At 53.7% G+C, this 27,379-nt stretch overlaps 3 protein-coding genes across 5 annotated transcripts; 2 read left to right on the top strand and 1 right to left on the bottom strand.

Annotated features, from left to right (window-relative positions):
- The first annotated feature begins 273 nt into the window (after positions 1–273).
- Positions 274–2,190, top strand: BANF1 (barrier to autointegration nuclear assembly factor 1). 3 transcript variants are annotated; one of them, XM_079709110.1, is made up of 3 exons: positions 274–340; positions 1,265–1,412; positions 1,663–2,190. In XM_079709110.1, the coding sequence occupies exons 2-3, from the start codon at positions 1,290–1,292 to the stop codon at positions 1,807–1,809; spliced, it is 270 nt and encodes an 89-aa protein (XP_079565236.1). In that variant the 5' UTR covers positions 274–340; positions 1,265–1,289; the 3' UTR covers positions 1,810–2,190. The 3 variants fall into 3 exon arrangements, with proteins under 3 accessions (XP_079565236.1, XP_079565235.1, XP_079565237.1); XM_079709109.1 differs by lacking the exon at positions 274–340 and adding an exon at positions 402–563; XM_079709111.1 differs by lacking the exon at positions 274–340 and adding an exon at positions 583–599.
- A 5,830-nt stretch (positions 2,191–8,020) lies between these two features.
- CST6 (cystatin E/M) lies at positions 8,021–9,460 on the top strand. The gene is made up of 3 exons (XM_079708135.1): positions 8,021–8,285; positions 8,788–8,913; positions 9,244–9,460. The coding sequence occupies exons 1-3, from the start codon at positions 8,046–8,048 to the stop codon at positions 9,325–9,327; spliced, it is 450 nt and encodes a 149-aa protein (XP_079564261.1). The 5' UTR covers positions 8,021–8,045; the 3' UTR covers positions 9,328–9,460.
- A 2,528-nt stretch (positions 9,461–11,988) lies between these two features.
- Positions 11,989–20,395, bottom strand: CATSPER1 (cation channel sperm associated 1; the record flags this gene model as incomplete). The annotated part of the gene is made up of 12 exons (XM_079707724.1): positions 11,989–12,066; positions 12,223–12,337; positions 14,369–14,444; positions 15,840–15,900; positions 16,038–16,110; positions 16,264–16,327; positions 16,464–16,607; positions 16,754–16,845; positions 17,089–17,245; positions 17,400–17,513; positions 18,458–18,670; positions 19,582–20,395. 12 exons carry the CDS (start codon positions 20,393–20,395, stop codon positions 12,040–12,042), a joined length of 1,950 nt encoding a protein of 649 aa, XP_079563850.1. The 3' UTR covers positions 11,989–12,039.
- Between the last annotated feature and the right edge of the window lie 6,984 nt (positions 20,396–27,379).

The following is a 27,379-nucleotide window of genomic DNA, read 5'->3' as shown; positions in this document are numbered from 1 at the left end:
GTCTCCGGCGCCTCCGGTTCCCGTCAGACTCTTGCAAGCCCGACGGCGAGGAGGACGGCGTGGGTTAGCCTGAGTAGAACACCGTACTTCCGGCGCTCTCCCGGAAGTCTCCCGGCCACACCTCTCTCCTTGTCCGTCCCTCTAACTCTTCCCACCATCAGGTCGGCCAAGGCTAAGTCCTTTAAGTTCCGGATGCCGGGCAGCAGAGAAATAAAGTTTTCTTATCACAGACTTCCGCTCCCTGAGACCGGAAATGCTTCCCGAGAAGCGAGACCACAGAAGGCAGCCCGGCCTCCCGCGAAGCGACCAGAAAGGAGCGCCTACTAAGGGCGCCCTCGAGGTCCGGGGGCCGGGGGGGTGTGTGTGTGTGTGTGTGTGTGTGTGTGTGTGTGTGTGCCTCAACTCGGTGATTCTAAGCGGCTAGAAGTGCCCAATGTAGATTTTTTTTAAGGCGGCCCTTGAAGCGACCCGGAAGCGGAAGTGGAAGAAAGTTCTAGTGGGTTGAGGGATAGGCGGGAGCAGCCGGGTGGCGGGAGAAGCCGTTACGGGAACCGGAGCTGTGGGTGAGTGCGAGCCGCGGAGCAAGGCCCGGGCTGGAGGTCGGAGGAGGCGCGGGGAGGAGGGGGAGGGGAGGGACCGCAAGTGCTGCGACGGGCCAGAGGATGCGCTCTCGGACGTGCCCTCTGAGAGGGCTCGGCCGCGGCACGGGGAGGGGGCGGGGCGCGGCGCGTTTGGGGCGGGCCCGGCGGCGTGGGACGCGGAGTGGGCTGGCGGCGTGGAGCTTGAGGGGCTGGCTGAGCGGAGCTTGAGGGCTGGCTGAGCGGGTGTGTGCGCTTCCGCTACGCCTTCGCTCTGTGAGCGGCCTGTGGGGCGGGTGGGAGAGCCCTTCATTTGCTTTTCAGACCAGGTGGTCGTTCCAGGCTGGGTCAGTGCCGCCTTTGCCCAGCCAAGGTCACAGAGCAGTGACAGCTTTAGGATGGGCCCTGGGTACTGAGGGACGCCCTTTGTCCTGCGTGTGCCACCTGTTAGGACAGGATAGTTTTTCCTGTGGGGAGGTACCAAAACGCATCTCCCGCAGGGAGTGGCAGAGACCTTTCTCTTGAACAGTGAGGAAAAGACTCTTCTTGGATCTGTTTTCTCATATGTAAACTGGGGGAAATCGAGAAAGCCTTCCTAACGGATGCTCTAGCTCTCTCTTACTGTGAGATTGCCAGTGGGCCTTCGAGAGTTCCCGGGTTTTTAGCCGTAACCTCCCTTTTCTTAGGATTCCCAGATTAAGCCTGATCAAGATGACAACCTCCCAAAAGCACCGAGACTTCGTGGCAGAGCCCATGGGGGAAAAGCCAGTGGGAAGCCTGGCCGGGATTGGCGAAGTCCTGGGCAAGAAGCTGGAGGAAAGGGGCTTTGACAAGGTGTGGGTTGGCTGCGTGCAGCCGGGGAGGGCCGGGGGTGGCCGACTACAGTGCTTCCCCGCAGCTGGGGAGTGAGGAGAGTGCGTGTACCTGTTGGGGATGGGCGGTGGTGTGAGATCTGCAGATCCCGCAGGCTGGAGCCTGCCCCGTCTCCTGGGCTACTGTGCTGGGAGCGGCATGGAAGTGGCCTGCTTGTTCTTAGTCCCACAGAGCGCTCAGCAGCCCGCCTTTTGCTTTGCCCGTCTTGCAGGCCTATGTGGTCCTCGGTCAGTTTCTGGTGCTAAAGAAAGATGAAGACCTTTTCCGGGAATGGCTGAAGGACACGTGTGGCGCGAACGCCAAGCAGTCCCGGGACTGCTTCGGGTGCCTTCGAGAGTGGTGCGACGCGTTCTTGTGATGCTCTCTGGGGAGCCCCCGACCCCGAGCCCCAGCACTGAGTCTCCAGAGTTTGCAGCCAAGTGAGGACTCCTCCCCCGTCCTCTACAAAGGAAAAGATTGCGGTTGTCGTACGCACCTCCCATGTACTCCAGGGTCTTTTGGGAGTTCTCTCCCCTCACCATTTCAACTTTTTTGGAATTCTTATCCTTGCATGCATCCCCCTTCTCCTTTCCCTGCCAGTTTCGTGACAGCAGTTACCAGCTTTTCTGAGTGATTCCTGGTCCTGTCCCCGCCCCCCTGCCCCCACCTCTGGTCTGTTTTATGCCATTTGGCCCTCCTTCTGGCAGAACAGTCACTGTCCTTGTAAAATTTTTTAAATCAATAAAGTCAGTGGCCTTCATGACTGGGCTTTGTATATGAGAAGCAGGCGGGCTGGGAGTGGCCTTTCCTCAAGGAGTGACCAGGTTTGCCGCCCTCCTCCTTATCAGTGCAGATCGAAACTGGCAGCTTCCTTCCCACTTTGGAGGGCAGCCATTCTGGCCACACGGGCCTTGGGCAGGTGCCTTGGCGTGTCTCAATCCTTTAGTAATGTGGGAGAGAGTGTGGATTGATCCCTTCCTGGGATCCACATGTCCATGTGGTCAACAGCTGGGCTAGGTAGCACCTGGTGGAAAAGTCAGTGGCAGTCAGAGCTACTAGGAAAAGGGTGGCCGGGATGTGGGTGAAGGTTTACCTGCCAACTGTCCTGTGCTCTCCTGGCCTCTGGGAGGAGTGGGCAGGGCTCTTGCAGTCTGCCCTGTTCTCTTAGGCAGAAAGAGTGTGAGCATCACAACTGGGGTAGGGGCTTGAGTGAGATACACTTTTATCTGGTATATTTTCGTCTTTATTTTGTTGAAGATTTAGTATTAATTAGGTCCAGAGCTAAGATCTTTGCAAACACTTGTTTCTTTCACAATAACAAGTGACTGTTTCCTCTTCTACGGGTGAGGAAGACTGGTCCTCAAAACATAATATAGAAACCTGAGAGCCCTGTGTTCTTGGTCATGGCGCTTGGCCTCTCTGAGACTCAGTTTCCCCTCCTGGAAAGTGATGCTGTAAGGATCAGATGCAGTGCTGGAATTGTTCGGGACACCGGCACACCTGCACCGGCACCTCAGCGAATGTTCACAGCAGCTTTGTTTATCCTTAGAGGGCTTACAGTCTGGTGAGGAGAGAAATGACAGGTAATAAATACAAACATTGGGATAATATGAGAAGATTTTCATGATCTCAGGGTAGGGGAAGATTAAGAAAAACTTGATAAATTCAACTCCATTATAGAAACTCGTCATCTAAAGATACCATAAAGCGAGTGAGGAGTCTAACCCACGGTTGGAAACATTTGCAACACAACGTCGACAACAAAGGACTCTCTAGAGCACGTTCAGAGCTGCAGTCAAGAAAAATCAGACAACACAACAGGATAATGGGTAAAAGACGTGGAAGGCAGCCACAGAGGAATACCCAAGTGGTGAATAAGCCTGTTAGAAGGTGTTCAATCACATTCGTAGTCAGAAATGCAAACACGATGCCATTATACGCTCACGTATAATTTTAAGTCAGATGATACCAAGTGCTGATGAGGAAGTGGAGCAACAGGAACAGATATCCAGCTGGTGGGAGTGTAAATTGGTATGAACAGTTGGGGAAAAGGGTGTTTGCCAGTAAAACTGAAGACCCACCCTGTGAGCCGGCAATTCTGCTCCCAGGGTTGTGACTGAGGACACGCACACCTGCACCAGCACTTGAGCAACTGTTCACAGCAGCTTTGTATATAAGGGCCCCCAGCTGGATCCCTATGTAGGGATCTCCATGGGTGGTAAAACTAGAGAGAAAAAAAATGCTTATTGCAAAAGTCGATGGTAAAGAAAAAGAAGTTGGGAGTGATTGCCTTTGGGGGAGGGAGGCAGGTGTAATGCCTGGGAGCATTTGGGGCTGGAAGTGGCAGTTTCCACTTTTTGACCTGTGTGGTGGTGATCAGATACGTTCTGTGTACTTCTCTGCACGTTAGCTATGTCTCAGTACAGTAGAAGAAAGATAAAAGGGAAACCAAAATTAAAGACCTGAGGATAGAGCAATTAGGTGATTACTCAGAAAGTATGATGGTTATTAGTAGAGATGAAGGTTCAGTGCAAGCCTGGGTCTGGGAAGTGTGAGAAGCCCCCCTGGAAGGGCACAAGGTGGCCGGAGCTGGGCCCAGCTTGTGTTAACAGGCTGCTGCCTGGGAGGGTGCCAGTCTGAAGACCAGACTGAGGTGGTAATGTGGGCTGTCCCTGGAGTTTCAGGCCATACTGTGTTTCTGATGTTACTCTCGTTGGGTCCAGGGTCACCTTGGAGTCCCCTCAGCCTTGACCCATGTGCTGTGATGCTGTCACACAGGCCTGGTGTGCTTAGGCAGGGGCTGGGCAGGGCCACGGCCTCTCCCTGCTCAGCCTTGGTACTGCCACATGGTTTCTGGCACTCTGTGAGGTAATGGAGACTCCCTCCTCTTCCACGACACCCTTCCTGCGGCTCCTGTCCCTGCTGGTTGCTGGGGGCCACCCCGCAGAGCCCTGTGGGACAGGCTTCCCTGCCTCATGCACAGGCTTTGTCTGTGAAGGGGCTGAATTCAGCCTGCCTTCTCGCCTCACTGTCGGGCCCAGGCAGTATCTGTGACAGGTTGGTGGGCCCCGAACCCTCAATCTGGTCTTCTTCATGCATCGCACCCAACTTCCTGCATCAGTCCTGGAGCCGTAGGAGACCAATGGCATCTGGAGTGTTCCTTGTGACAGCAGCCTCTCAGAGACCCAGCCCCGCCTCGGCCAGCAGGACAAAGGACGTTGGAAAAAGCAGACCTGGGTGGGGGTGGGTAGGAGGTGAGTTATCTAGATGTCAGCCCACATTGCCTGACAGGATGTGCCTGGCCGGAGACATGGGTGGGCCTGGAAGTCAGCAAATATTGACCCGGTGTTCACCCTCCCTGCTGCACCCAAGCCAGAGCTTGACGCCCTGAGCCAGTCTATCATGAGTTCTCAGATCTGCCCCAAAGCTTGAGGTGGACCCAACCCATGCACTCCGGGGTCCTGAAGGGGTCCTGCTGCCCCTGGGGAGGAAGTAGGCTACAGGGCAAACCCAAGCCCAAGACTCACCTCGCCACCTGCCCCAGTGGCAGCCCAGAAGGTGTGGAGTACGTGCAACCCCCTTCCATGTTGCCTCCTCCCTGCAGGGACCCAGGGCTCTCTCTACTGTCACTTCTGGCCTTGATGGGTGGTAGCTTGAAAGAGCCCACCAGGCCTGGCTCTGTGCTCAGTTCTTTCCGTGCGACCTGGAACAAGTTGCTTCACTGCTCTGAGCCTCAGTCTCCTCCTCTGTCAGCTGGTGCAGGTTTGTGAAGATTCAACCAGCTAATGAACGCGAAACCCAGGTCACTTGGGAGAGCTCCTCCCCAGAGGGCAGCTTTAATCACGGTCGGGTCGCAGCTTTCCTTACCACACAGCCCCTTTTCCAGGACGTGATACATCAAGAAAGGGGAGATGAGCCCTGGGCAGGGAATAACTGCAGCCCAGCTCAAGGTTCAAGGAAGAGGGTTCTGGGAGCAGCGTGAAGGCCTGGGGTGACATGATCCCGGGGTGAAGGGGATATCGAGGGCCCACCCTGGTCAGCAAGACCTGTCATCCAGGGACAAGAGAGGGGTGCCGTGGGCAACCTGGGTTGGGATGTCTGGGTTACAGCAAAACTGAAAGCCGTGTCCTGTGGCCAGTGGGGATGGCCCATCCGAGCTCAAACCTGGCCTAGGCCTCCTGGAAGCCAGAGTGGTCCAGACTAAGCATGAATGGAGTCCAGGCTAAGACTCTTTTCCAGATGAGACCCAGCCCTGGAAAAACCCTTCCCGGGGCACCCGCACCCCCAGGGAGCCTCCCTCTGCACAGCAGACCTCGTATCCCTGTGGAGCGGTCCAGAACTCACACATTAGGATGCTGGCACATGGTTGCCCCCCAGCCCCTACCCCTGACCCTTCCCCTTTGACCCTGCATTTCCTCCTTGTAAAAAGAAGTAATAATCACTGCTTCTGCAGAGCTGTTATGAGGATGAGAGAGAGCATATGTTGAGTCCCTGGTGCAAGGCTTGGCTCATATCAGGAGCCCGATAATGGTTAATTTCCCTTCCCCATCCCTCTTTTCTCACCAGGACACCACGTCTAGCTGAGTGAGTGACCTTAGACAAGCGTCCTGACCTCTCTGATTAACTTTCTTCATCTGCAAAATGAGGATGATGCTTACTAACTCAGGGTGCTTACGAGAACAGACCAGTGGGTGAAAAGTCTTTGCAACTTGTTAGGTTGGCATGCAGAAGATTTGCTGGTGTCAGCGCAAAGGAATAACAGAGTAGGAGCAAGTGAGCTGGGGACCCACTGGCCCTTGGTGAGTCAGAGACTGGGCCTTGGCTTATTTCCCAGGGAGCTGTTGGAGTTTAAGTGTGGCCACAGCTGAGTTCCAAGTAACAGGAGAGCAGATCCGGGAGAACCCGAGGAGGCTCCTGGCCCCTTGGGGCTGCCTCTCCACCTCTCCCCTGGGCTGTGGGCTTGGGCCTCTTACTCCCCCACTCCCAGCTTCTCTCGGGTTGGGCTCCTGCCTGACCTTGGCCTCCTTATCAAGCCAAGCTCTTGCCAGCTCTCACACAAATGGGTCTGTCCCTTTAAGGCAGACACCTGAGCCCACAACAAACTTGAGACTGTCCCTTGGCATCCAAAGGTTGTTTTTCACAGCTGGGCTGAGGGTGGGGTAGTAGCTGGACTGGGCAGTGACCACACTGGTCCTGGTCTCCCTGGGAGAAATCAGTGCCTTTCCTGGCCCTGGGATTCTGAGAGGCCGAGAATTGGTGGGGGCGGCGGGGGGATGCTGGATGCTTTCTCATAATATTCATCACAATCATAGCTACCACTTATTAAGCACCAACACTTTTAAGCACCAACACTTTGTTGGGTACTGAAAACCACAACCTGTCCCAAACCCCAGGTAAGATCCTTGGAGGCCCTAAGCACTAATAAGATCTTTGTGTCCCAGGAGCAAAAAGCCCCACCTCCCCCTGGCAACAAGTGATTAAAAGTACAAACGACCGTGAACTCTAAAATACTAATTCTAAAAAATTCCAACAAAAGCCAGACTTTTCCCTTGTTGACTACTTCAGTGCTGTTTTTTATAGATTAATTGTCAGATTATTCCAAAAAACATCAGAGCCCTATATTGCTGGTACCTCCAGCACAGGCCCAGTTTACCTATGGGTGACCCAGTCTCGGGCCATTATTGTCAGCACAACCTTAGAAGACAAGTGTTGTCACATTTCTTCAGATGAGGACACTGAGGCTCCCAGAGGTCCAGGGACTTGCTGGAAGTCCCTCAGGCAGTAAATGGCAGAGCTGGGACCATCCACACACCTCCTTCTGGCCAGTTCTCATCCTTTGGGTTCAGTCTGGCTTGAGAGCACAGATTTGGGTTAGACTGCTGGGGCTCAAAAGCCAGTGTCACCGTTTACTCTTTACCAGTCGGTGGCCTTGGGCAAAATCAGTTTGTTCCCTCTTTGTCCTGTTTACTCCTCTGTAAAGTGGAAACATTACTGATCCCCACATCATGCTGGTTGTGAGGGTTAAACAGTGCCCCGCTCGGCGCAGTAACGTCTCCTACTTACCTGCTGTTTATACAGCTCCTGGCCTCCCCTAAGCCCTTTACTTATCGAATCCTCACAGTAACCCGTTTCACAGAGGAGAAAACTGAGGCCGTGAGAGTTAAGTAACTTCTCCAAGGCTACACAGTGGAGACAGTTAACAGCTTGCAGGTAGCTGTTGTTGGTATTTCACACGTGATGGGCCTCTGTGAACTGTCCCACTGGTGGCACTTGTTGCTGGGGGCCGTCCTTGCCCTTTCCCTCACCGGACTAGGTGTGCCTGGAGGGCACGCAGCGTCGTGATACACAGGTGTGCTCGGGGCTGTCCGCTGTCCCCCCTCGGCGCCCGGAAGGCGGCCTTGCCCAGGCCCGGTGATCCCTCCCTGCCGGTGGAGGCACGCGGCGGGCGGGGCCGGGCGGGGCCGGGCGGGGCCGGGCGGGGCCGGGCGGGGCCGGGCGGGGCCGGGCGGGGCCGGGCGGGGCCGGGCGGGGCCGGGCGGGGCCGGGCGGGGCCGGGCGGGGCCGCGGAGCCCGTAAAAGCGGCGCGGGCGCGGCTGCACATCGACGCCGGCAGCCATGGCGCGTCCGAGCCTCCTGCTGCCGCTGGGCCTGGCCCTGCTCGCGCTCTGCCTCCTGGCGCTGCCCCGCGACGTCCGGGCCCGGCCGGGGGATCGCGAGGTCGGAGAGCGGCAGGACCTGTCGCCCAACGACCCGCAGGTGCGGAAGGCGACGCAGGCGGCCATGGCCAGCTACAACATGGGCAGCAACAGCATCTACTACTTCCGCGACACCACCATCCTCCGGGCGCGGAGCCAGGTGCGCCCGGCCGGCGGGGCGGGGCGGGGCCGGGAGGCGAGCGCGGCCCCAACCGGGCCTCAGATGGAGAGGGCGACACAAGAGTAATCAGCATGGCATTTTTTTCAAAATCCAATTAATGCCCAAACTTCTTGCGGAACAGAATATCTAAATTTCGAATAAGATCCAACCCTGAATTCGCACGGCTACCTCACTAGCCTCACACTAGTCCCTGCCGGGATGGGCGAGTTGCGGGGGGTGTGTGTGAGGGAGATGGGGCAGTTGTGTGGACTTGGGTCTCAGCCTCCTGCGTGGCCCAGGCTCTGCCCCTCTCCCCAGGGCTCTGCACCAGAACTGCCTGCCACCCCCTCCCCGCCCTTCCTCTCCCCCGCTCCCAGACCTGAATCCCAAAGGCAGTGTCCTAGGGAAGGTGATGGGAGATGGGAGCAAACGGAGGGAGGTGAGAGGTCCAGGTCAAAGGTTGTCCCCCGGCACCCCTGACCTGCCCCCACCTCTGCCTCAGTTGGTGGCGGGCATCAAGTACTACCTGACCGTGGAGATGGGGAGCACGGCCTGCCGGAAGAACGCCATGGCTGGAGACCACATAGACCTCACCACCTGCCCCCTGGCCGCAGGGGTGCAGCAGGAGGTAACAGCCCTGCCCCCAGCCAGGCATCAGCTCAGCCAGCGGCCAGCAGCCGGGCCCTCAGGTTGTACAGCTTGAATTGGTCTGGCTGGCTGAGCTGATGTCTGGCTGAACCTGTCCCTGCCTTCTGGATGACTCAGCCTTGAGACCAGTGTGAGGGTGCAGAGAGGAGCAGACTGGGGCTTCCCCTGGAGTGAGGGGCTGGGCTGGAAAGATCTGGGCATCTAATGTTCCTTCTTGCATCCCGGGGCACCGCAGGCACAGGGCTGACTGCTGGCAGCAGGCGGCCTGGGGCCTGGGCTCACCCCTCCTTTCCTCATGATCTATTTGCAGAAGCTGCGCTGTGACTTTGAGATCCTTATGGTTCCCTGGCAGAACTCCTCCCAACTTCTAAAGCACGACTGTGTGACCCTGTAGTAGACCCCTGTGGGCTTGGGGGAGGGAGGGAGCGGGCAGGTCTGGGCAGGAGCGAGCGCATCGGGGGAGGGCATGTCAGGTCCCTGGACCAGATCTGTGGCAATAAATTGCGAGCTCTGCTTCTTGCACTGGTCTCTTCTGAGTGCCTCACTCTTTGTCCCTCTCCCGTTCCCCAGTCCCACTCTCGGCAGCTCCCAACACCCCCCTCCAGCTGACAGGGTGCCCACACCACCCACAGCTGAGCTTCTGCTGTCTCAGCCCAGACGGTGCTAAGAGTGCAAAGTTCAGCTCCCAAATTTGGGGTCCCCCGAACACCCCCGCATCACAGACGTAGAGGAACGAACCTCCAGAGACTCCCAATATTGGCAGAGTTACGGGTTCGGAGACAAAGTCACAGGAGAGGGATGATGCCCCAAGACTGGAACGGGACGGGAGCCAGTGAAGACTCTGAGCCGCACCTGAGTTCTGCTTCCTCTCAGTTGCCAGGACGACTCAGAGTGGCGCATGGGAGTTTTAGCCAGCCTGGCCCCAGGACACTGAGCTCTCAGCCTGTGAGATTCTTATACCAGCATGTGGCCCAGACATGGCAGAGCCTCTGCAGGCCAAGAGACCACGAAGGCTGGACACTGTGGACCACATGCCAGAAGGACTCCCCAGTGCTTTGTCCTAAGCAAGACGCCTGCAAGGGGCTGGCAGGGAGCGCCAAGGGGACCGAGGTAAAATCCACTGTCCATAGGAGGGATAAGGGGACAGATGCAATTCAATGTCATTTAAAGAAGAGATGGAACATTTTTTGCGCACCTGAATCTGTGGCTGGAATTAACGCTCACTACACATGCACACACACACATCCAGAACTTCTCAAGACGCCAAACAGACACACACATAAACCCACCATGCACCCTCAGATTGCTCCCAGACACCACACATGTGTCCAGAAAAAGACACACATAACCTAGCAAACCGGAAACACAGACACACACACACAGAAGCAACACCCCCATCCCGAGGATAACCTGGAGAATACACCCCAAAACACACAGCCCCAGGGACACACCTGCCCCAGCCGGAGCTGTTCCTCAGATGCACAGACACACACCCGTGCCTGAGACAGGATGGGCAGGAAGCAGATCCCGTGGGAGCACGAGGTGTGGGCACCCCTAGGGGCGGGCGGCTGGACAGGGTGGCTGTGGAGAGCACCCTGTGGCCCTGCCGGCCAGGCCTCACGCCTGCTCACGCCTGCCTGCCTGGCTCCCTGCTGATGCTGGCACTTAATGAGGAACAGCCCCAGCTCCCGGGCCCTGCCCTCTAGAGCCCTGGGAGGCCGTATGGGGTGGGGATGGGGAGATGGCAAATGAACTGACTCCCACCTGGAAGCTTGAGGGGCTGAGTGTGACAGGAGTGAGGGATGGAGGGAAAACTTCCAGCCTCCCAGCGGGTCGAGCCCGTCGGGTATGGCAGTGCAGACAGCCTGGGGGCCTGCGGTGGGGCTGCCGCTGGAAGAGCTCCCATGTGCCACTGAGCAGGAGCCTCCTGCGTGGCTGCCATGGGGTGAGAAGTGGCAGGAAATGCTTGTTGAATCAGTGTGTGAGGTGGTGGGGTGAGGTGAGGCCGGGTGGCCTCTCCACCCCCGGAATCTGTGCCCAATCCCAGATGGCATTTCCTCTGCACAGTCGATGCCCAGGCCCTGGGCCAGCCCGCACCCTCGGCCGGGCCAGGGAGGAGACGCGCTGCTTCTGTCCAAGGGCCCGGAGACGTCACCACTGTCTGGTCCGCAGTGGAGGTTGGGGGGTGGCTGGCAAAACTGTGTCACCTCTCAGCTCCCACTCCCGGGTTCCGTCCCCGATTCCCTCCAGCTTCGCTCTGCTAGAGCTGAGGTGGGTCTCCCATCTGGTGGGAGGCCTCCCTCTGGCTGGGCTCCAGCTTGACGCAGTGCCCAGTGCCCCGCCGCCATCTTGGGCATCCTGCCCAGGCTCAGGCTGAAAGCAGGGGAACTCATCCCTTGCTTTCCTCTAAAAGAGGCTTGCCCACTCCACACACACCCCGCCCCCCACCCCGAGGCCACAAGGACTTGAGCAGCCTCCACCCTCCCTCCCCTCACTGAGGCTCTTTAGCCTGACCCCAGGCAGGGCAGGGTATGGCGGTGACCTCTGCCTTCTGAGCTTAGGCTGTCCCCATCGAGTTGGCACCCTTATGCTGGATGCTGATGGTGCTGGTAGGCCTGGGCTCTGAGACCTCGTTTCTGGAGCATCCTGGTCCCTCAGGCCCTGACAGCCATGGGCTGTCCCAGCCTGTTCTTTTTCTCCTGTCTCCTGGGCCAGACGGGCCTCCCTCCCCAAAGCAGGGTGACCACTCCCTCTCCCTCCAGCACTGAGCCTGGCCCACTTTCCACGTCACCCCACTGGCTGCTGTTAAGGCCCTGCCAGGCCAGGATGCCAGGCCCCAGTGGGGCAGGGAGGGATCCAAGGACAGAGCCTTTCACCTGAAACAGTCGCACACACACGCTCGAGGATGCACATGCGTGCAGGCCCACAGGTTCCCTTGTGGCTTGGCCCAGCCAGTGAGGACACGGAGCCACCTGGGGTTTTAAAACGCTGTTGGGGCCCAGCCCTGCAGGCCCAGTGATCTTTCCAGCAGAGATGGGGACTTGGCCCGACCCGGGGGAGAGCCTGCCAGAGGCTGAAGTCTGGACTCGGGCTGCCACTCTGGGGATCACTTCCTGAAGTCCTCTTCTCCAGCCTGCGGAGTCGGGTGGGAGGTGATGGCACCGGCCCTCTGCCTCCCGGAGGCCCACACCACTGTTACTCGGGCGGCTTCCAGGCAAAGCCCCCCGAGGCCCGGCCTTCCAGTGCCCTCCCCCTCCATCTGGCTCTTCCCAGGTCCTGCCTGGTTCACCTCAAACGCGGTGTCCACAATCTCATCGAGGACAGCTGCCTGGGAGCGGAATTTCTGCTGGTAATGCTCCACCCCGGACACCAGCTGCAGGAAGTGGAACAGGAGCTCCCGCTGCCTGAGGGCGGGGGTGGGGTGGGGTGGGGTGGTGGTGAGGCAAGGCTGGGCCATCTCAGCCCCCAGAGCCCCCTTCTCCCCCCACGCACAGCACCCCATGCCTCCATTTCCAGCCACGGGTGCCACTTCTCTGTGGGTGGCCCTCCATGGTATATTTCCTTTTCCACATATCCGCGCCCCTGCTGCCACCAGCTGCCAGTACCACAGAGGGTTCTGACGATTAAACTATTTACCTCCAAACCGCCCATGCCTCCAGGCGTCCAAGCTACCCCACGCTGATTCCTGCACCCACTCAACCACCTACCCGCATACCCACCTGTCTATCTAGCCATTCCTCACCCTGTGGGGCCGCCCCGCCCTTTCCCTCACTCACCTATCCCTCCATCCACCTGCCCTTCCCCGGCCCCGCCCCCCACCCCTTCACAGTCAGCCTCCCGCCTAAACCCCCAGCCCCACCCACTACCCATTCATTAACTCCTTCACTGCCAGCCTGTCTTATCAATCCAGCCATCATATAACCCTGAAATCAATGAACACTGCACGGTGCTCTGAGGACATAGAAACGAATAAGAAACAGCCCCTGCCCTTAAGAAGCTCAGTCTGTGGCAGAGCCAGGAAAGCAAACCAAGGGTGTTTACACTTTCCTGTACTGGGGATCAGGAAAGGCTTCTGGAGGAAGCATCACTGAGCTGAGCTTGAAAGACACTTGAGGGTTTGCTGAGCTCAGACCGGGTTTCTGGTGCGCCAAGGTCTGTGAGCAGCAGGGAGTGTACTGGGGGCCGGGGTGGGCCTCAGGACAGATGAATTCAAGGTGAAGACATCCAGGGGAGGTCAAAGCAGGGTGCCCAGACCTTAAGCTAAGGGAGACAGGAGGCCTTGTAGGGCTGTAAACTCGGGGAAGGCAGGGAAAGCCAAAACTACTTTTAACAAAGATCAGTCTCTAAATCATTAAAAAGAAAAAGGAAGGAAGAAAAAAAAGATTCAAACAAACAAAACAACAAAAACAAAGACCACTCTCAGTGGAGGAGGAGGTGGGCCAGTGGAGAAGAGTTTAGAGGCCGAGAAACCCCCAGGGAAAGCACCACAGAGGAGCCCGGGCCAAGGTACCAGGATCTGGAACGTGGAGGGTGGAGGGCAGCCGGGAGATGAAATGAGCAGAATTGGATCTCAGCTTTTCCAGCTCTTGATCACCTGAGCCTGGTGTTGGCAGCCAGAGAACATTCCAGGCAGAGAGAACAGTGTGGGCAAAGGCCTGAAGGTGGAGAAGTATGTGCTGTGCTGTACGTAAAGCCAGGGTGTGCTGGAGGTGTGGGGCGGGGCCATGATCATGGAAGGCTTGGCGCTCAAGCTCTGTCGGTGGCCAAGAAGAGCCTGGAAGGTGCCAGCAGTCAGGCTGGTTCTCTGGGGAGCCAGGCCTGAGAGCCAGGGCGCAGGAGTCTGTGCCAAGGACCCCTGGCCATGAGCACAGCCACGAGTCCCCAGCTGTCTTGGCCCAGCCGGCCACTCGCGTTGACATCTGCCTCCCAGGCCTTTACCAAGCTGTTTCCCGACCCACCCTCCTCATCCCTGAAGCCAGCTGGAGTCCACCCAACCTACGTGGCCCCACCAAGGTCTTTAGAGGGGGGGCCCTCACGGGCAGGTGCTAGTCTGTGTCCTCTTTGGGCCTCTGGAGTTCTCTCAGAACCTGGCCCAGAGCAAGGATCAGGGATGCTTCCGGAGCAAAAAGATGAGCAGAGTCCTTGCTCCTGCACCCTCTGTCCGCTGCCCCTGCCCCGGGCCCTCGGCCTCAGAGGGGCTCTCGTGGCCCTTCAGGTGCTGCTGGTGGGATTCTCTTGGTGGTACCAGGTGACTCTGAGTGAGCAGAAGCCACTCAAGGCCTCCACATCCCACCCACAGGCTCTACATAAGCCTTAGGGCTCTACCGCTCTTCCAGAGAGGCGGGCAATGCCCCTTTCCCACGGCGGCCCACCGCTCTGGCCCCCGGACCTCTCCCCTTAGACCTGAGCCTTCCCCTCCCTTTGCATCTCCTTACTTCTCAGTCATGCCTCCAAATTTTTTCTCAATGAATTGCTTCTGTATAGTGTGTCCACTTATCACCTCTTTAGGCTCTGGATGTAGGGAAAGAAGGGGGAGGTCAAGACGCTGCCTGGATTGAGAGAAGGGGGAGGAGATAGTCGGACAGGAGCTAAAGGGGGTTTTGTCCAGGATGACCCCAAAGAGATTGTTTCTCCGGGCATGGAGTGTGTTGTGTTTGCTTGTTTGCCCATCCAGCATGCGTTCTCTCTTCTTCTGGTAAAAGTCTCCCAATTTTCCTGGGGAACCACTCCCACCCCTTTCTGTGCGCGTTGCCTAGCTGGGGTTGACCCCACTCCCCAGCTCTAAGGACATGTGACTCAAGCCTGGCCAAGCAGAAGAGCCTATCCTTTCAGCTATAGCGATTGGTTCAGAAATAGGCAGGTGAGCAACCTGAGCCAAGGAGATTCATTTCTGGGACATTGTTCAAACCGCTGGGAGAAGAGGACCCCTGCTGGGAGAGCTTGGGATACTTAAACTGTGAGGATTTGGGACTAGAGTTGCACGTGGTCACTTTCCCACCACAAAGGAAGAGCACCCTAAGCACAAAACCACACAGAGAGCCACAGAGCAGAGAACTGGAAGGAGACCAAATCTCAACCACCATTGGGTCCTGGATCCAGCCATTCCTGAAAGCCCATGCACTCTCAAGTTGCTAATAATTTAAGACAGTTAATTTTTCTTTTTGCATAAGCTTTTCTGCACTGAGTGTGCATGATGGAGAGGGCAGGTGGGGGTCCAGGTGACCCCTGAGGGCCCTTAGTCCTCTGGTGTTGATGATCCTAAGAGTGGGATTCTGGAGCTCAGATTCTAAAGTTCTGAAGGTCTTTAAGCAGGAGGCAAAGCAATTGGCTCAAAATCTATTTACCCAGAAAGTCAGGTGTGTCAAGATGAACATGTACAGAAAACTTCATTTTTATAGACTCTCAATTTTTATAGACACTTTGAGTGACTCTGGACAAGTGGGTATAACACCTTGACAAAAGCCTCAAAGACAGTTGAAGCCACCTCATATAAGACCAACTGCTATAAACTTTGTAAGTTATTGACAGAAACGAACGTTTGGTGAATCATAATTTGGCTAATCAGTTGTTTTGCAAATGGGTCTTTCAAGAATTGACTATCAGTTTAATTGGTTGTTGGCGGTTAGTCGTGGAGCTTTTTGGACCAAAGTTCTAAGCTCTGAAAGTTCTCCTGAGTGTCAGATTCTAAGACTCTAAAGCTGGGCGTCGGGAATTCCCTGGCAGTCGGTCCAGTGGTTAGGACTTGGCGCTTTCACTGCCGGGGCCTGAGTTTGACCCCTGGTTGCGGAACTAAGATCCCTCCAGCCGTGCAGCGTGGCCAAAAATAAATAAATAAATTGGTAGATAGATAAATAGATAGATAAATAAATAAATAAAGCTGAGCCTGGAGAAACGGGCTGCTGGTACCTGCTTCGATGAACTCTGTCAGTGAGTCATCCAGTAGCTTCTCATGGATCTGGGAGGCCTTCTGCGAAGAAGAGGCCTCAGTTCCGCCAGAGCCCCATGTCTGCCCGTCCCTGGAGCACCTTCCTTCCTTCCCTCCAGCTTCTGTGTCCCCCTCCCCGTGTCTTCCTGATTCGTCCCCCTGCCCCACTCCCTCACTACCTCCTGCTTCACTTTCTCCAGGCCTCTGAGCAGGGCCATCTGGAAGTTATCCACCAGGACGGCAATCACCAGGCTGGAGTGGGAGACAGGAGGAGGCTGGAGGGGAGGCCCTGAACCCTCCTCTGGGTTCATCGTGGCAGAACCATGGTGAGAGGGGAGGGGAGGGGATGCCCCGGGGTTAGGCTGGGGGGAGGGAAGCCGGGGAGCACAGGCGTGGGGGCCTCACTTGAGGAAGATGAAGCATTGGATGATGATATATATCATGAGAATGGGGATGATGTACCAGGCGCCTGGGAGAGAGGGGGTCGTTTGAGCCGAGAGTTCCTTGCTGGTCCTCACCACACCCCTGCCAGCAAGCCTCAGAGCCCTCAGGGTCTGCCCACTCAGCCAGCCCCTGCCCTCCACCCAGCCTGAGGCCTGCCCTACCCTGGGCTCGGCTGTCCAGGTAGATGAGGGACCAGTCGTCCAGGGTGAGCAAGGTGAAGAGGGTGAAGATGGTGGTGAAGATGTTCTGGAAGCGCTTGGGGTCAGAGTAGCGGAACAGTGCCCGGAGCACCACAGAGAACAGTACTGGCTGTTGAGGACCAAACCAGGCTCACAGGGTCCTCTCTCCCCTTCTTCCTCTCTCCCCGCCACCCCCAGTTCCTGGTCCCCCCCCAAACTCCGTCCATCGCAGCACCACACTCTCCCACCCCAGCCCCCGTGGCACAGGATACAGAGACAGGTGAACATGAGGATGAGGATGGCGGTGATGGACGGCAAGGACTGGGCCAGAGTCCCGGTCACTTCCTGGAGGCTGGTCAGGAAGCTGTGGGCAGAGGTTGAGACAGAGGCTGAGTCAGTGGGGTGGGGATCTGTGTCTAGCAGCCGGAGGTGATTACAGATTTCAGGCTGCTGATGACAGGGGTGGGAGGTCCCCGATTTGCTAGTGACTTGGGGCAGGGGCTGTCCCAGACCCTCTCTGGAAAATAAAGAGATTGATCCTAGTGGATGGCAGGAAGAGCAGGCTGGAGTCTGCAGCCTCCTTGTGGGCAGCTGTGGGTCCGCTGACCTGAGCCTCCGCAGGACCCGGATAGCTCGCAAGGCTCGCAGGCTCTTGAAGACCTTGAAGATGCGGAAGATGCTTTGGTTGTAGACCACGCGCATGGAGGAAGAGTTGACCTGCATGAGCATGAACTCCAGCACAGCCGTGACCATGATGAAGAAATCTACAGAAATAGGGGCACCTGGGTGTAATGGGCTCCTGCCCAGGCTCACAGACCTCCCAGGGCCAACACCCCCTGCTCCTGTCACCCCTGGGCAGTTCAGGAGCTCCCACTACACACACACACACGCACACACACACGCCCCATCCCTACCCACCCAGGTTGTTCCAGGGGTCCAAAAAATACTTGAGGCCCAGAGCAATGATTTTGAGCACAGCTTCCACCACGTAGGTGCAGAGGAAGATGGAGTCCAAGGCCATGAAGTACCACTCTGTGGGAGACACGGGGGAGGGGGGGGTCTCACTCAGGGGTCTCCCCAGCAACCCAGCCCCTCCTTCCTCCTCTCCACTGGAACCTCACACTCAGCCATTTAGGGAGAACCTGACTCTGCCCAATGGCTGTGTGTCTTAACTGCTCTGTGACTCACTCTTCTTGCCTGTAAAATGGTGATAATAACAGTCTGCCTGATAGAATTTTCACAAGCATTAAATTCTTTTCACGGGCTTCCCTGGTGGTGCAGTGGTTGAGAGTCCACCTGCCGATGCAGGGGTCACAGGTTCGTGCCCCGGTCCAGGAAGATCCCATATGCCGCGGAGCGGCTGGCCCCGTGAGCCATGGCCACTGAGCCTGCGCATCCGGAGCCTGTGCTCCACAACGGGAGAGGCCACACAGTGAGAGGCCCGCGTACCACACACACACACACACAAATGCTTTTCACATAGTAAAGGGCTTAGAATGGAGCCTGAAACAGCTTGCAAGAAACATCACTCTTCTTCTTCTCTCCTTAGTTTATGGGCCCTGTGGAAGGTCCTTACCTTCACTCTGCTCCCCAGGGTTTTAGGGACCATCTTCCCAGGTTTCCCACCCCCATCCCTCCAGGGCCTCCTGCTTGCACAGTCTCCGGGCCCTTCCAGCCGACCTGGGTTCTCGGCCTCCTTCCCGCAAAGCAGCATACTTAGAGCTGATGCGCCACCTGGTGGCTATAGTCCAAAACAGCAAACCTCAAATTTATTGGGCTTTTCTGTCTGTGGCGGGCTGGTTGACTTCAGCAAAACTCTGAGCCTCACTCTACTGCTGGGCAATGCCGCTTACTTCCCAGGGTGAGGATCAAATGGGATAAGCGATATAAATCACCCGGCACTTGATCCGGACCACGGGAGGCTTGGGACAACATCAGTGGCCTTCTCCATGTGAACAGGGCTCCCTGGCTCTTACCACCCCGGACCTCGACTTCAGCGAAGGTCTGGGCCACGAGCATGATGGTGTTGAGGCAGACGATGAAGACGACGAAGGCTTCAAAGGCCAGGGAGTCAGTCAGTTTCCTGAGCATTCTCGAAAGGCCCCAAATGAGGTGGCTTAATTTTTCCCACAACAAATAGAAGAGGTCCGCAGTGTGCCGCTTCTTGTGGGTTCGTGGGGCTCGGCCAGCTGTAAAAGGGCCAGAAAGCCAAGCCCATGGGGGAAGGGGCCACGGGGATCCGGCCTCCCTCCCAGGCCTGCCTGCCATGAGCTCACTCAGGTGCCTCCATGCTGGTCCTGCTCTGGTATAGGAGCCACAGGCGTGACCCCTTCCCCGACAGATGCCAGCTTGCTTGGGATTTGAGGTCTGCTTGAGCTCACGCTCCTACACCTCCATGCTTTTCTTTAAGTCACATGGCAACTTACGCACGGAGGACCCCATCCTCCTCGCCATCCCATCCTCTTGGTAAACTCTCCCTCTCCCTCCAAGATTCTGCTGAAACATCTCCCCCTGTTGGCTGCCTTTTCTGCCCACAAACAATTAGACGCTCATCCCTCACTGCTTGTTTGTGAGGCTGATGCCGTGTTTACGGAACTACCAGGGGCCAAGTTTGGGGGATCATATGTTAACAGCCCAAGTCCCTCCCTGCCCTCTAACCAGGCCCTCATTCAGGCACTGGTTCCAGCCTCTGGCCTCAAGAAGTTCACAGTTCAGTGGGGGAAACATGGACAAACAGAATCCACAGTGGTAAACGTTCTGATACGGATGATAGACCCCTCTCACTGGGTAGTCTGGGATTGGTTGTATAAGTGATCACCCCCAGCTTTCATACTAGAGAAGAGGAAATGTTCAAGAAGTGAACATGCGAATGAATAAAGCAGTGACTGCATGAACCAGCAACCGACAGTCTGGAGAAGTGCCTAATTCCAGGAATAAAAGCTTGGATGATGAACAGTCAGGCGAGCGAATAGACAATGGAATACACCTGCAGGTGAGAGCAGGCCTCGTGATCTGCAGAAGGACGTGCATGGCCTGACTCAGGTCTGGAATCTGGGCCAGGCAGCTGGAGTTGGGGGGTGCGGGGCAAGCCAAGACTCACTTTTGCGCTTCTGAATCTGCTCGTCTTCTTCGGGCCAGCTTTCCGAGGTTGTAGAGGAGGAGCCCTGAGGATGGACTTTGCTGGAGGTCTGGGCAGGGTGTGAGTACACTGTGTTCAGGGAACGAGCCAGGCTGAAGGCCGAGCTCTGTCTGTCTGGCTTGCTAGGTTGGGGGGCTACTTGATAAGAATAGGCAGAGCTGAGGGAGGGTGAGGCCACGCTGTGGGACGTGTATGGGCCAGAGAAGAGTAGCGAGCTACCATGATGGTACTCCCCATAGCGGTGCTCTCGGTGGAGGTAATCATGAGGATGTGCACCGTGCTGGTGCTCTCTGTGCTGGGGCTCCTCACGGTGGCCGTGGAGGTGCTCGTCATGGTGGTAGGACTCTCTATGTTGGTTGAGGCCCCCATGGTGGTAGGGCTCCCTGTGTTGGTGGGGCCTCCCATGATGTCTCCTGCTACCGTGGTGGTACTCATCATCAAAGTGGTCCTCACCATAGGAATGGTAGGAGATGAAAGTGCCACGGGAAGTATCCGGGAAGAGGCATGAGGAGTGGTGGGCCTCACCATGGTCGGGGGAGCGGTGGGAATGGCGGGAGAAGGCATTGTCATAGAAGTCTTGAGATCCACCACGATGAGGGGATATGCCATGATGGTGGGACTCACCATGGGGACGGGACACCCTTTGGTGATGGCGGTGGACTCCACCATGGTCTGGCCTGTGGTGTGTGGTTGGTGAGCTGGGGTGAGAGAACACATCCAAGTCATCAGTGTCTGCCTCACTTTGAGCCTTTTCAGCCATCGAGGGTTGATCCATGACTATGCTGTGAACCCTGGAATGAGGAAAGCTCAAGATGTGGGCCTAAGAGCCCTTCCTGGATTGCCTTTCTCACCTAAGCCGTGGCACTGGGGCTTCTAGGAAAGCCAGACTTCTCATGGAATTCTCCCCTCTATGATGTCACAAACAGGCCCCTTAGCAGGCCTGATTCCAAAATGCCTCCTCCTGGGCTACAGTCCAGAATCAAGGATTAGTGTGTCTAACTTCCTCAATGTAAAAGGACGAAACTGAGGTCAAGAAAGGGGAAGGGACTGGCCCAAGGTGACCCAGCATGTCAATGGGAAAGCTGGACAGAGAGTTCCGGGGTGACACCATAGGCCCCAGCAGTTGCTTTAGCAACTTTAGCTCTGTTACTGGAAAAAACTTTAAGAAGCCAAATGGTCCAGTCTCCAGTTGTACCTAGATACCAACTGGCTCTAAGGTTCAAACTGCCCAACTCCACTGTAAGTAGGTGTGTGACCTTGACCTAGCTGCTCAATCTTCCTATGCCTCAGTTTCTTCCTCTGTAAAATGGGGATAATAACACCTACCTCAAAGGATCAAAAAAGTTAAGATATGTAAAACTTATACTTACAGCACAATAAATGTTAATTAGTATCGTTATTCTCTCCTTCATCATTGACAGGGTTGAAGAGGAAATCCCTCTCTTGGGTTATTACTAAAATAAAACCATCAGCCATTATTTACTGAGGGCCTACTTTAAGAACTTATTTTTCTTTTTAAATCTATTTATTTATTTATGGCTGCATTGAGTCTTTGTTGCTGTGTGCGGGCTTTTCTCTAGTTGCGGCGAGTGGGGGCTACTCTTCGTTGTGGTGCGCGGGCTTCTCATTGCGGTGGCTTCTCCTGTTGGGGAGCACGGGCTCTAGGCACACGGGCTTCAGTAGTTGTGGCACGTGGGCTCTAGAGAGCAGGCTCAGTAGTTGTGGCTCACAGGCTTAGCTGCTCCACGGCATGTGGGATCTTCCCGGACCAGGGCTCGAACTCGTGTCTTCTGCATTGGCAGGCAGATTCCTAACCTCTGCGCCACCAGGGAAGCCCACAAGACTTCATTTAAAGCAATGTAAGGTTCACAGGAAAATTGAGGGGAAGGTACAGAGATTTCCCATATGCCTTTGCCCCGACCACATGCATAGTCTCCCACATTATTAACATTCCAACCAAAGTGGTATGTTTATTACAATTAATGAACCTACAATGACACAGCACCATCCTCCAGATTCCATAGTTTACATTAGGATTCACTCTTGGTGTTGTATATTCTATGGGTTTGTATGCACTTTTAATATAATTCTCACAATAACCTCACAGGATGGATATTATTTACCCCCATTTTACAGAGGAAGGTACTGTGGCTCAAAGAGTATAAACGAGCTGCTCAATAAATAAGAACTTAAAGTCAGCACTAACTCCAAACTTCTTCCCCACCATGCTGTCCTGTCTTCCTGCTGAAATCCTCCAGAATTCATTCATGCTCGGTGCAGCTCTTCTGGAAGCTTTCAGGTCCCTCGTTTGACTACAGCTGCTTCCTGAGTGCTTGGTCACAGCCAAGTCCATAGCAGCCTTGGGTACCAGGTTCCCAGTGATGAAAGCCCTCAAGGGGCTCAGTGTCTGTTGCCAGTAGCAGACAAGGCAAAAGTTTGTGGTAGGACTACTAATTGTTCCACAAATCCATTCTCCTCCTCTTCCGGGCACATGGCCTCCCAGCTAGAGATGACATTTCCCAGTGTGCCTTGCATCTAGGCGTGGCCAAAGGGTGAGAGGAGAAGTAATGTGAGAACTTCCGGGTCTTGGATTTAAAGCACTGGGCCGGGAACCTCTGTTTCCCACTGTTCCTATAGGCTAGAGCGTGGATCAACAAGCAGACAGGATCGATATTCTAGGGCAGAGATTTCTGCGTTCTGCAAAACCACGGAATTAGCCTTGAGACCTTTCTAGTTTACGGATTCTGTCTTGTGATGAGAAAAAAAAACCTCAGCATTATTTTTGAAACTCATGTGCTGTGTGATGCCAGCGCTTTCAGTGATGGACAGTAATCGAGCAGCCTCGGGAACCATTTGTGAAAGGTTGTTCAGCCCCGTCTGCAGTGCTCATTGGGTGGGGCCTTGCTCAGTTTTCAGCGTGAGATCAGGAAGTCTGTCGATCATGTGTGAACACAGTATTGTCCGGACAGGAGGTGGTAAAGACGGTGACCTCAGCCTTGCCCTCCTGGTTACCTCCTTCCACCTCCCCTTAGGCGCGGATGACCGACTTAGAGGCGCAAACACTCTTTCTGGTGTGATAGAAAATCAGAGGAAATTTTTCTTCTAAGGAAATCATTTTTGCCTCGACGTAGCGGCCTCCCTGCCACTTTGCTGTTGACGCGAACACTGTAAAACATGAATTATGCAGGTTAGAAGTGAATTTCAGCATGATTACATATCTTGTTGCAAGTTTCCTGTTTAGTTATTTATGATGCCCTTCTATTGTATGCCTTATTAGCGTTTGTGTTTTACAAATGTGTCTAGCGATTCTGCGTGATGCTGTTTTATCATCAGGTGTGAAGTGAAAGAGGAGGATCTTAGGACTGTGGACAAATCTGGTAGGGTTAGCGATGAAGAATTACAATTTACAAGTGTCGCAATGGCTTCAGGAAAATTGAAGAGAACTAAACTACAAATTACGGCCATTTGACAAATAAACGTGCTAATTTTTAACCTATCGTATCTCAAAACAAACAGGGTAAGGCTTTTATAGGCTACATTTAGTACAAAGGCTCAAAGAGTAAGTTATTTGTAACAGACCAATTGTCCAGAAAAAGAACCCAATAATGCTGGCATGTAAAATTATACGAGTGACGTGTTAGCGCAAGATGCTCAACAAAAGAGGGTAAGTGTTCTACTCTCAGAGAGAGTGACAACACAACGTATTTATGTCACATGATGCTGAAGACCTTTTTTTTTTTCTTGGTAATTAGCTGAAAAACAACAGATTCTTTATCCAGGCTGATGAGCCAACAGATTTCACTGATAAATGCCATGTTATACCACTTCTAAGATTTGTAAATGATGCTGGTAATCAAGACTTTTTTCTTTTCTGCGGCAAACAGCTTTTACATAGAAACAGCCAAGATATGATGAATATTTTCTTCATATCTAGAAGCAAAAGGTCTGTCTTGGAAGAACTGTCTTGGCATTTGAACTGATGGTGTTTCCATCAAAAGTTGGCTCCATAAGAGTTTTCACTGCTGTTATAAAAAAAAACAAAACCAGGACTTCCCCAGCGGTCCAGCGGTTAAGACTTCATGCTTCCACTACAGGCGGGGGTACAGATTCGATCCCTGGTTGGGGAAGATCCTGAATGCCCCATGGCGTGACCAAAAAAAAAAAAAAAGAAAAAAGAAAAAGAAAAAAAACAAAACCAACCAAAACCCAACAAACAAAAACCTGTTGTTGCCACACACACTACTTTCCTTACAGGGAGGTACAGGTGTCACAGACTCTTGGAGATGAAAAAACGAATGATGCTGCAAAATGGTTAACTTGATGAAACAAAGATTTAACTTGAGCATGTTTAAAAAACTGTGACTGGGCTTCCCTGGTGGCACAGTGGTTAAGAATCCACCTGCCAATGCAGGGAACACGAGCTCAAGCCCTGGTCCGGGAAGATCCCACATGCCATGGAGCAACTAAGCCCGTGTGCCACAACTACTGAGCCTGCACTCTACAGCCCACGAGCCACAACTACTGAGCCCACGTGCCACGACTACCGAAGCCCACGCGCCTAGAGCCCATGCTCCGCAACAAGAGAAACCACCGCAATGAGAAGCCCGCGCACCACAACGAAGAGTAGCCCCCACTCGCTGCAACTAGAGAAAGCCCACGCACAGCAACGAAGACCCAATGCAGACAAAAAAAAATTTAAAAAAAAACCTGTGATTATGGGGAATTCCCTGGCAGTCCAGTGGTTAAGACTCCACACTCTCACTGCTGAGGGTGCGGGTTCCATCCCTGGTCAAGGAACTAAGATCCTGCAAGCCACGTGGTATGGCGTGTGTGGCCAAACCACTCCCCCAAACCAAAAAAACCCCTGTGATTATGATCCAGCAAGTCCACTTCTGGGTATGCACCAAAAGAATTGAAAGCAGGGATTCAAACAGGTATTCATACACCCCTGTTTGTAACAGCATTATCCACAACAGCCAAGAGGTGGAAACAACCCAAATGTCCATGGACAGATGGAGAGATAAGCCAAATGTGGTCCATAGATAAAATGGAATATTATTCAGCCTTAAAAGGAAGGAACTACTGACAACATACTACAACATGGATGAGCCCTGAAGACACTATGCTAAGAGAAATAAGCCAGACACAAAAGAACAAATACCATATGGTTCCACTTAAATGAGGTACCCAGAATAGGCACATTTATAGACACAGAAGGTTAAATAGCGGTTACCAGAGGCTGTGGGAAGGGGATGATGGAAAGTTATTGTTTAACAGGTGCAGAGTCTCAGTTTGGGATGATGAAAAGTTCTGGAGATGGACGTGGTGAGTGTTACACAACAGTGTAAGTGTACTCAGTGCCCCTGAATTGTACATTAAAAATGGTTAAAATGGCAAATTTTATGTTAATGAATATTTTACCACAATAAATTTTTTCTTAATTAAAAAAAAAAAACTGTGTGAAAACCTGGATGAAGAACAAAGACATCTCCTATACAGACATATAGAAATCTGGTGGCTTCCCACTTTGTGATAGGTCCATTGAGAAAGCACCAATTTAGTTGGGGAAAGAGGCTGGCTGAATCTATAGAAGAGGTCATCTCATCCAATTAGTGAGGACTCCTGCACTGATTACCTTACATTGCATTTACATGGGACATGAATAACTTCCCATTTTGTGAGTATTTTAAGAAGCCATCCACAGACCTCTTCCCTAGACCATCATGTCATCAAGTTCCCAGTTGTGTTCTTTCCAAGTCTCTGTAAATGGCCAGCCCATCAGATATTGCTCAAGAGTCCATATAAATCTGCACCTTAGCCCCTCTTTCCTTCCACACAAAGTGGATAATATATGTATTGCCCAAAGTTCTGCCCACTGGGAGGATTTTTCTTCACCACCGTCTTTCAGGGCCAACTCTGAATGGGGCTGTCATGCAGCAACTGTCCACTTCTGGCTGTCACTGGCTTACTGTGCAAAGTCTTCCATAAATCAGGCCTGTCCTTTTTCCTCCTCCTCTTGAAGCCTTTGAGTGTAAACAGAGGGAAAGGAGGTGAAGCATTAGAAACAGACATCACGGTAGGCTGAAGCACCTGCTCATGTAATTCATTTGTGTCTTCTGGATCAGACCTCCCTTGCTATATAGGAGGTCCATATTGATTACCTCTTTTATATGTATTAGCGTGTACTTGTTAATCCCAAACTGATAATTTATACCTTCCCCCCAGTATCATATATACCACTTCAATTTCTAATGGGATGCAACTGTGAAAATCCAATTTCATGATTCTGTGGGTCAGATAACACCCAGTTTATGATGAACATGTGAGTCTGATAATCACTAGGTGTTCCACAAATCAGTCATTCAGTCTTCACCAAGGCCCAGTAGCAAGCCAGAGGCTGCTTTTCAGAGGATAGAATAGTCATTGGCAGAGGATAGCACGACAAAAATTCCATGGGTCTTAGCTGTGATCCTCCTATTGGGGCTTGCTAGAGATGCCACATGGCATCTTTGGCTGATACCTAAGTCAGGCACCTGGATCTACTAGGCATAATGTCCAAGTGGTAGGGCAGCTTGCACCACAGGCTGGACTTTTGAAGAGCTTTTTTTAGATCCAGATCGAACATTGTCAGATTTACAGGTTACCCAGAAAATGAGTCAAAACAGTTTGCCCCAGTGGGACCTATGTTGGCTCCAAAATCCAAAAGGCACACTGTACGTTGCTCCTTTCTTCGTGACGTATAGTGTTAAGCAGCAGCAACTTGCCTCTCACTTTATTTATTTTTTACATTTTATTTATTTATTTATTTATTTATTTATTTTGGTCACGCCATGCAGCATGTGGGATCCTAGTTCCCTGACCAGGGATCGAACACACGCCCCCTGCAGGGGAAGCAGGGAGTCTTAAGCACTGGACTGCCGGTGAAGTCCCTGTCTCTCACTTTAGAAGAGACATGCAACATTCCCCAGACCTCTGGACCCCTGGAAACTTTCCTGATGTGGCAGGCAATTTGAACTTCCACGGGGTTCATCTCCAGCTCTCTGGCACACATATGTTTAAGGCACCTAAGGTGCTTGCTGTTTCCTGATCATAGTGTCCAGTTAGCATAGTGGCTTCAATTGAGTGTGTCAAGATGGTATTCTCTGTGTTGTCAAGACTATCAATGTCCCTTTGGACCTTGCAGTTTGCTGGAGGATGGCATAATCCAGGGACAAGGCAGTAAAGGTATACTGTTATCCTTGCTATGTAAATGCAAACAGTGTAAATTCCCATATTCATGGGAATGTAAGAGAAAGCATTTACTAGTTCAATAGCCACATAACAGTTGCTGGGGTTTATACGGAGTTTCTCCAATAAAGATCTCAAATCTAGAATTGCAGCTGTGATTGGTATTGCCACATCACTAAGCTTGCTTTTTCACCTGCAAATAAGAAGGGGATATGCCTGGAATCACCACTTTTGCATCTCTCAAACCCCTAAAGGTGGCACTAATCTCTGCAGTTTCTTCAGGTTGTTGTATCACTTGATTTATAACTTGGCAGGGGTGGGGAGACAATTCCAGAGGTTTCCGCTTGGTGCTTTTACCATAATTGTCCACACTACAGGGGAAGGGAAGCAACGTGAGAGTCTGCCAGCTCCTGAGTACTAATCTCACAATCAATTCTGGAATGGCGGAACTAACCACAGCGTGAATCTGAGGACCTCAGGAATGTGACCTTTCATGTCTAAAGGCCTTTAGTGCTAACTGGTCTCCATGGGT

This window comes from Hyperoodon ampullatus, assembly GCF_949752795.1.
Source record: "Hyperoodon ampullatus genome assembly, chromosome: 7".
Lineage (NCBI taxonomy): Eukaryota > Metazoa > Chordata > Mammalia > Artiodactyla > Ziphiidae > Hyperoodon > Hyperoodon ampullatus.
Note: the sequence above shows the minus strand (reverse complement) of the source record. Positions and strands in the feature narration are given on the sequence as shown.

Excerpts from the sequence above, each read along its gene's own strand:
- BANF1 (XM_079709110.1), top strand. The coding sequence starts at position 1,290 with ATGACAACCTCCCAAAAGCACCGAGACTTCGTGGCAGAGCCCATGGGG. Across the intron at positions 1,413-1,662 it reads AGGAAAGGGGCTTTGACAAG|GCCTATGTGGTCCTCGGTCA; the intron begins GTGTGGGTTGGC and ends CCCGTCTTGCAG.
- CST6 (XM_079708135.1), top strand. The coding sequence starts at position 8,046 with ATGGCGCGTCCGAGCCTCCTGCTGCCGCTGGGCCTGGCCCTGCTCGCG. Across the intron at positions 8,286-8,787 it reads TCCTCCGGGCGCGGAGCCAG|TTGGTGGCGGGCATCAAGTA; the intron begins GTGCGCCCGGCC and ends CCTCTGCCTCAG. Across the intron at positions 8,914-9,243 it reads CCGCAGGGGTGCAGCAGGAG|AAGCTGCGCTGTGACTTTGA; the intron begins GTAACAGCCCTG and ends ATCTATTTGCAG.